At 32.3% G+C, this 9,877-nt stretch overlaps 2 protein-coding genes across 2 annotated transcripts; one reads left to right on the top strand and one right to left on the bottom strand.

Moving 5' to 3' along the window:
* Positions 1–972: 972 nt before the first annotated feature.
* Positions 973–2,090, bottom strand: LOC119571236 (shematrin-like protein 1). Its single transcript, XM_037918640.1, has 2 exons — positions 2,069–2,090; positions 973–1,443 (listed from the first exon to the last, which is right to left on the bottom strand). The coding sequence occupies exons 1-2, from the start codon at positions 2,078–2,080 to the stop codon at positions 973–975; spliced, it is 483 nt and encodes a 160-aa protein (XP_037774568.1). The 5' UTR covers positions 2,081–2,090.
* Positions 2,091–5,456: 3,366 nt separating this feature from the next.
* On the top strand, positions 5,457–6,356 carry LOC119571235 (shematrin-like protein 1). Its single transcript, XM_037918639.1, has 2 exons — positions 5,457–5,468; positions 5,885–6,356. The coding sequence occupies exons 1-2, from the start codon at positions 5,457–5,459 to the stop codon at positions 6,350–6,352; spliced, it is 480 nt and encodes a 159-aa protein (XP_037774567.1). The 3' UTR covers positions 6,353–6,356.
* The last annotated feature ends 3,521 nt before the right edge of the window (positions 6,357–9,877 follow it).

The raw sequence follows: 9,877 nt of genomic DNA, 5'->3' as shown, positions 1-9,877 counted from the left end.
CGGGCCAGCTGTATTGGTGTACTTGGTATAATGATGAATAAAGGTGACTGTTGTACACTATTCTATTGCATATCATACAACTTTATATTTCCATATTTTACGGGGGATCGAGAAATCTCTCCGTGGAAGAATTTATTTCATCTAGGTTTGGTAGGCATTGGAAAAGGGAAACAAACTTACCCTTCAGAAACTGTCATTTGTGTTATGCATTGCCCCGGGTACAGTTACCTCAACATGTTTCTGTACACTGGTGTACTTCCTGTCAAAATGTTCACCGACACACGAGTAGTATAACTATATATGATTAAACGGGTATTGATACTATAAGGTGTTTGATGGGTATGAATGCCAGGCATTATCATTGAAAATAATATTGTGAAAGTAAGAGAATGATTAAACATGATCAGAAAAAGGATTAAAAGTAACTTTTTGAGGCAAAGGAACACTGAATAAAAATAGAAAACTTAAACTCAGAACCGTCTTATAAAACGGTCATCCGCCTGTTCTCCCAATTGGAAATCACACATTCTTAACAGTTTATTGTAGCATTCTTGCCCATCTCTTTCTGGCTTCTGAAGCCCCCTTTATTCAAAGAAATTAACAGGTAATACTACAAATACTTCAGACCATGCTGCTGTTGAGATTTGTTAACTGTATATGTATCTGTCATGATTTGTGTAATTTTCATAAGTAACTGTTTATATGCAAAACTCATTCATTTTGTGTGGCTGCAATCGTCTTTAATAATTGTTCTTCTTGAAAAGAGGATATAGGTATGAATTATCGAAACTGTGAATCTAAAGATTAATCATTGTTAACTACTACGGTGTCCTCACGTTTACGTTATTGTCATTACCCACTTGTTCGTCAATCATATATATAATTTTGTGTCTATTTTTAGGGACCCATGGAATGGAAGTGAAAGATAGGTAAATATTGCAGTTCATTTATTCATGATTGATTATTCACGCCTTAGTATCCGTAACGATAAGATCCATAGAAGCCAAAGCCATAAGGGCGATAAAGGCCATGACCATAGACTCCATAATGAGGCTCAGGATCGGCCTCAGCCTCCCTCTTACCGATGCCGTGAGTGTAGACGTAGGAGTGAGCGTGTGGGGCATATAGGTATCCATACGGGTATCCATAGCCTCTATAATGAGGGTCAGGATCAGCTTCAGCCTCCCTCTTGCCGATGCCGTGGGTGTAGACGTAGGAGTGGGCGTGAGGGGCATACAGGTGTCCACGCGTATAACCGTAGCCTGCATAATGTCCGTAATGCGGTTCGGCTTCACGTTTGCCTATAGCATGTGCATGAGCAGGGACTCCATAGTTATAGCCGTATGAGTAGTAGGGGAAGCCGTAGTATCCAGCGTAGCCATAGTGGGGCTCAGCTTCCCTCTTCTGCTCTGCTGCCACTGCGGCAGCCAACAGAACTACAAGCTGGATAGTTATAAGATCAGTAAGACAGAAAAGGTAGTTCTAAAACTACAAATATTACTACATACACAAATGTATATTATATATATACATAAAGACTCAAATGTATTTGTATATTAACATATGTATGCATAAATATGCGTATATATACATACATATAAATATACTATATATATGTGTGTGTATGTGCGTGTATGTATGTTTGTGTGTGCGCGTTTACATAAACGCATCCATACAGACGTATATGTATGTATAATAGAAAATCCCACAATGCAAGAACTAGATTTATTGACAATGAGACTACAGTTTCGAAATCCTGGTTTCCATCTTCAGACTAGAAGATGAAATCAGGTGGATTTCGAAACAGTAGTTTCATTTTCAATAAATCTAGTTTTTGCATAGAGGGTTTTTCTACCATAGCATTAACACGAAAAAATCTTTTATCATTTATATGTATATGTATGTATATATATTTGGTACCTATTTAAATACATACATACATGTTTTTTTGATAAATGTGTATGGTGTTTGTCTTTATATGTATATAAACTGTAGCTTATATGAAGTGAATATTGATATGTATTCTTGTTTTGTTATATTCACTGTAACACAGCAAGATCTGACTTACAATGATCTTCATGACGGCGGGTTGTAAGTGTGGAGTGATGAAGGAAGGGACGGACATGGCTTTTATACTCTCCGGTCACACCCTCTGTCACGCATCTACGTACTTTGACTGACAGAACTGAATGCCGTGTCATTTACCATCATCCACAGTTTCTGATTGTTTCAGAACAATATCTTGTAGGTACATGCATGAACTTGTGTTCTGCATATGTAAAAACAGGAATATTATCTTTGTACGTGTGATTCTTTATCTAAAGTGAACCTTTTGTATGACAATTGTTTGCTTAGTTACATAGTCATATCCATTCATTGAAATCTTAATATTTCTTTCAGTTTAAGTATATTCTAAGTATATAAATTCTTATTTTTGTTAATTATATGCTTATTATCAAAACCGTTCATATCAAATTATGGTTTACCGCTGATTAATGCATATTATATATATATTCTGTATATATACGTTTATGTGTATGTATTGTAATTATATATTTACATATGTAATTACATATCTATATGTTTGTGTTTATGTATAAATGCATAGGTATATGTATATGTACATATAAACATGAATATATATGTAGCTTTATGGACATATATGCCACAGTCACACATACATACATACGCACTTATGTAAATAATGCACAAGGCCTACATCTTATATAATATGAACATATATCTATGTCAGTCTAGCTACTCTACATATTTTCGAGCATGAGTGAATTATAAATAACACACATAGGGATGTATTTTTACACACACACATGTATACAAATACGTATTAATGTATATTTTTACATATTGCATATTATATATACATAATATACTGTATATACATATATACGTATAACATATATACTGTATATACATATATACGTATAACATATATACTGTATATACATATATACTGTATATACAGACAAATATATGTATATATATACTGTATATATAAAGATATATACATATATACTGTATGTAAATATATATAATATCTAGAAAATGTGAACATGTATTATAGAAAAAATTAAAGGCTTTATTTTATTGGAAGGGTTAATATGTCATGTATATACCGTATGTATATAAGATTTGTATACCTGTATCTGTAACAGCCTTACACAGCAGAATTCCTCATGTTAGATAATGATTTTGAAATGACAGTTAATGAATTTATTAGTTTAATCTTTATACTTAGTAGGTGTATGTTCAAGTGACGATACAGACAAACATAATTCTCATTGTTATGGCACTGCTATTGTTTAATGGTTGACTTGGGTATTAAGCCTTAGAATAAAATTCGGGCTAGCTGTATTGGTGTTTTTTGGTATAATGATGAATAAAGGTGACTGTTGTACACTATTTTATTGCATATCATACAACTTTATCTTTCCATATTTTACGGGTGATCGAGAAATCTCTCCGTGGAAGAATTTATTTAATCTAGGTTTGGTAGGAATTGGAAAAGGGAAACAAACTCAAGCTTCAGAAACTGTCATTTGTGTTATGCATTGCCCCGGGTACAGTTACCTTAACATGTTTCTGTACTCTGGTGTACTTCCTGTCCAAATGTTCACCGACACACGAGTAGTGTAACTATATATGATTAAATGGGTATTGATACTATAAGGTGTTTGATGGGTATGAATATTAGGCACTATCATTGAAAATAATATTGTGAAAGTAAGAGAATGTTTAAAGATGATCAGAAAAAGGATTAAAAAGTAACTTTTTGAGGCAAAGGAATACTGAATAAAAATAGAAAACTTAAACTCAGAACCGTCTTATAAAACGGTCATCCGCCTGTTCTCCCAATTGAAAATCACACATTCTTAACAATTTACTGTAGTATTCTTGCCCTTTGAACTGAAATACTATAAATACTTAAGACCATGTTCTTATTAAGATTTGTTAACTGTATATGTACCGGTCATGTATGTGTAATTTTTTTACGTAATTGTTTATATGCAAAACGAATTCCTTTTGTGTGGCTGCAAACGTCTTTAGTACTTGGTCTTGGTCTTGAAAAGAAGATAGAGGTATGAATCATCGAAACATCTGTGAATCTAAAGATTACCCATTGTTAATTACGACGGTGTCCTCACGTTTACGTTATTGCCATTACCCTCTTATTACCTCTATCTTCTGTGTTTAAGTATTCTCTGTGTGAAACAATGTTATTTTTAATTATTATTCCTTTTTCTCAAAAAGTTGCTTTTTAATTCTTGTTCTAATTATGTTTAATCATTCTCTTAGTTTCACAATATTTTTTTCAATGGTAATGCATACATACCCATCAATCACCTTACCAATACCCGTTCAATCACACATTATACATGTGAACATTTTGACAGGAAGTAGACCAGAGTACAAAAACATGTTGATGTAAGTGTATCCGCGGCAATGCATAACACAAATGACAGTTTCTGAAGCCTGAGTTTATTTCCCTTTTCCAGTTTCTTCCCAATCTACATGGAATAAATTCACCCACTGAGAGATTTCTGGATCTCCCGTGTAATATAAAAAGATAAAGTATGATGTACTATAAAATAATGTACAACAGTCACCTTTATTCATCATTATACCAAGAACACCAACACAGCTAGGACATTTTTTGTTTTGGTTCCTTTTGGAAATTTATTCTAAGACTGAGTACCCAAGTCAACAATTTATCAATAGGAGTGCCATAGCAATAGAAATTATGCCTATCCTGTATCATCATTTGAACATACATATGCTGAATATGAAGATTAAACTAATAAATCACTAACTGCCATCCAGAGCATTATCTAACATGAGGAATCCTACTGTATAAGGTTAATACTGATACAGGTATACAAATTTATAACATAGGTATATACATGGCATATTAATCCTTCCAATAAAATAAAGCCTTTCATTTTTTCTACATATATGTTTACGCTTTCTAGATGTATATATTAATATTATATATATATATAGTATATATATATATATATGATATATATGTACATAAATATTATATAGTATCTATATCTATATCTATATCTATATCTATATCTATATATATATATATAATATATATTATATACAATATATATACATATATGTGTATATACAGTATATAATATATATATATATATATATATATATATATATATAATATATATATATATAATGTATATGTATATATTATATATATATATATATATATATATATATATATAATATATATATATATATATATATATATATATATATATATATATATATATATATATAGTAACTGTGGATGATGGTAACTGACATGTCTTTCAATTCTGTCAGTCAACGTAGATACGTGACAGAGGGTGTGACCGGAGAGTATAAAAGCCAAGTCCATCCCTTCCCTCATCACTCCACGCTGACAACCCGCCGTCATGAAGATCATAGTAAGTCAGATACTGCTGTTACAGCGAATATAACAAAAAACAATAATAAATAGCTATAAGCTATAGTTTATATACATATAAGGACAAACATCATACATTTATCTGCAAATATATATGTATTTATATAGGTACCAAATATATATACACATACATATGAATGATAAAACACACTTCTAAGTTGGTACTATGGTATAAAACATACGTATATGTCTGTGTGCGTTTACATTAACGCACACACATATATAGTATATATGTATGAACATACCTGCATATTTATGCATACATATGTATATGTGCACATATACAAATATATTTACATATATATGTGTATATATATAATATATATGTGTGTATAGAAGTAGCATTTGTAGTTGCAGAACTTTCTTTTCTGTCTTACTAATCTTATAAATATCTAGCTTGTAGTTCTGTTGGCTGTCGCAGTGGCAGCAGAGCAGAAGAGGGAAGCTGAGCCCCACTATGGCTACACTGGCTATTACGGCTTCCCCTACTACTCATACGGCTATAACTATGGAGTCCCTGCTCATGCACATGTAGGCAAACGTGAAGCCGAACCGCATTACGGATTCTATGGAGGCTACGGTTATACGCGTGGACACCTGTATGCTGCTCACGCCCACTCCTACGTCCACATCCACGGCATCGGCAAGAGGGAGGCTGAAGCTGATCCTGACCCTCATTATAGAGGCTACGGATACCCTCACGGATACCTCTATGCCCCACATGCCCATTCCTACGTCTACACTCACGGCATCGGCAAGAGAGAGGCTGAGGCCAATCCTGAACCTCATTATGGAGTCTATGGCCATGGCCTTTATCGCCCTTATGGCTTTGGCTTCTATGGACCTTATCGTTACGGATACTGAGGTGTGAATGATCAATAATGAATAAATGAATTGCAATCTTTGCCTGTCTTTCACTCTCATTGCATGTGTCCATAAAATATACAAAAAATGTATACATAATAAAAACAAGAGGATAATAACAACAACGTAATAATCTTTTAGATTATTTTAGATTCACAGACGTTTCGATGATTCATACATCTACTTTTGAAGAAGAGCAAGTATTTGAGACAATTGCAGGCAGACTAAATAAAGAATACCTTTTGCATATAAACAGTTACACAAACCATGACAGATGCATATTCAGTTAACAAATAAATCTGAAGAACAGCATGTTCTGATATTTTTATAGTACAAAAGGCGAGTACCTGTTAAATTCTTTGAATGAAAGGAACTTCAGAAGCCAGATCGAGAAGGCAAGGAGTGCTACAGTAAACTGTTAAGAATGTGTGATTTCCTAAAGGGAAACAGGCGGATGGCCGTTTTATTTCTTTGTTTAAGTATTCTCTGTGAAACCAATGTGATTTTTATTCAGAATTACATTTCCTCGGAAAGTTACTTTTTGATCCTTTTTCTGATCATGTTTTAACCATTCTCCTATTTACACAGTGTTGTTTAAAATGATGCTACCTGGCATAGATATCCATCAAACACCTCATATCCGTTTAGGTCATATATAATTACACTTCTCGTGTGATGGTGAACGTTTTGACAGGAAGTAGACCAGAATACAGAAACATGTTGAGCAAACTGTATCCGGGGCCATGCATAAGACAAGTTACAGTCTAGATGAAATAAATTCATCCACGGAGAGATTTCTCGATCCTCGTGTAATATGAAAAGATAAAGTTATGATGTACAATAAAATAGTGTACAACAGTCACCTTTATTCATCATTATAAAAAACACACCAATACAGCTGGCCCGAATTTTGTTTTGGTTCCTTTTGGAAATTTATTCTAAGGCTAAATACCCAAGTCAACCATTTAACAATCGCAGTGTCATAGCAATAAAATCATGATTTCCTGTATCGTCATTTGAACATACATCTGTTGAATATGAAGATTAAACTAATAAATTCACTAAATGCCATTTCAAAAGCATTTTCTAACATGAGGAATTCTGTTGTATAAGGTTTCAGATACTGGTATACAAATTTTATGTACACCAATAAAATAAAGCCTTTCATTTTTTTCTATAATATATGTTTACTTTTTCTATATATATATATATATATATTGCATACAGTGTATATATATGAATATATATACATATATTTTTATGTATATATAGTATTATATATATGTTATACATATATGTGTATACACAGTATATAATATATATATTTTATATATATATATATATATAATATGTATAAATATACATTACTACGCATTGTGGTGTGCGTGCATTATTTATATAAGTGTGTATGTATGTATGTGTGAAAGTGGCCTATATATGTACATATATCTACATATATATTCATTTTTGCATATATATCCATATGTATTTATACATAAACATAAACATATATATAATGAAAAAACAAACATATAAGCATATATAATAATAATAATAATATATATATATATATATATATATATATATATATATATATATATGTTGTGTGTGTGTGTGTGTGTGTGTGTTGTGTGTGTGTGTGTGTGTGTGTGTGTGTGTGTGTGTGTGTGTGTGTGTGTTTGTGTGTGTGTGTGTGTGTGTGTTTGTGTGTGTGTGTATTAATAATGTTTTAATAAGAATGAGCATATAATTAACAAAAACAAGAATTTATATACTTAGAATAGACTTAAAGTAAAAGAAATACTAACATTTCAATGGATGGATTTATCTATTAACAAGTATGTATGTATTTATATATGTACCAAATATATATACACATACATATGAATGATAAAAAAAGCTCTTCTGTGTTGATATTATGGTATCAATGCAATTATATTTTTACACACACACAGACACACTCACACACCACACACATATGCATACAAATACGTATTTATGTATGTTTAAACCTATCACATATATTATATATATATATATATATATATATATATATATATTTTATATATATATAGCCAATATATACATATATATATGTATATATATATATATATATATATGTTACACTGTATGTACATATATGTAATATCTAGAAATTATATCTTGTAGAAAAAATGAAAGGCTTTATTTTATTGGAAGGGTTAATATATCATGTATATACCGTATGTATATAAATTTTGTATATCTTATGTACATTTTGTATAACCTTATACAACAGAATTCCTTACGTTAGATAATGCTCTTGAAATGGTAGTTAGTGCATTTATTAGTTTAATCTTCATATCTAACAGATGCATATTCAAAATACATGTAATCATAATTTTTAATGCTATTGTATTGCTACTGAAAAATGGTGACGGGTACTTAGCCTTGGAATAAATTTCCAAAGAGAATCAAAACAAAATTCGTGCTAGCTGTATTGGTGTTCTTGGTATAATGATAAATAAAGGTGACTGTTGTACACTATTTTATTGCACAACTTTATCTTTTTATATTACATGGGGGATCCAGAAATCTCTCGGTGGATGAATTTATTTAATGTAGATTTGGTAGGAACTGGAAAAAAGGAAATGAACTTAGGCTTTAGAAACTGTTATTTGTGTTATGCATTGCCCCGGGTGCAGTTACCTCAAAGTGTTTTTGTACTCTGGTTTACTTCCTGTCAAAATGTTCACCGACACACGAGTAGTGTAACTATATAGGAAACCACACAGATTATTGTAGCACTCTTACCCTTTTCGTTCTGGCTTCTGAAGTCCCTTGCCTTTTGTATTGGAATACTATAAAATCATCAGAACATCATACTCTCCATGAGATTTATTTGTTAACTGTATTGCATCTGTCATGGTTTGTGTAACTGTTTATATGCAAGACGTTATTTTTTTACCTTGACTGCAATAGTCTTTAATACCTGCTCTTCTTCAAAAGAGGTTTAAATCATTGAAAAATCTGTGATCTAAAAGAATCTAAAGGATTATTACATTATTGTCATCCAATTTTTTATTATTATTTTTATTATATACGCATTTTTGCTTGTCTGTATACTTTATGGACCCATGCAATGAAAGACAGGTAAAGATTGCAATTCTTTATTCATGATTAATTATTCATACCCTAGTATCCGTAACGATAAGGTCCATAGAAGCCAAAGCTATAAGGGCGATAAAGGCCATGACCATAAACTCCATAATGAGGCTCAGGATCGGCCTCAGCCTCCCTCTTGCTGATGCCGTGGGTGTAGACGTATGAGTGGGCATGTGGGACATAGAGGTATCTGTAAGGGTATCCGTAGCCTCTATAATGAGGGTCAGGATCAGCCTCAGCCTCCCTCTTGCCGATGCGTGGGGGTAGACGTAGGAGTGGGCGTGAGGGGCATACAGGTGTCCACGCGTATAACCGTAGCCTGCATAGTGTCCGTAATGCGGTTCGGCTTCACGTTTGCTAATGGCAGGCAGGGACTCCATA

This window comes from Penaeus monodon, unplaced genomic scaffold (genome assembly GCF_015228065.2).
Source record: "Penaeus monodon isolate SGIC_2016 unplaced genomic scaffold, NSTDA_Pmon_1 PmonScaffold_5597, whole genome shotgun sequence".
NCBI classification, from domain to species: Eukaryota; Metazoa; Arthropoda; class Malacostraca; order Decapoda; family Penaeidae; genus Penaeus; species Penaeus monodon.
This window is presented reverse-complemented; position numbering and strand designations above follow the sequence as displayed.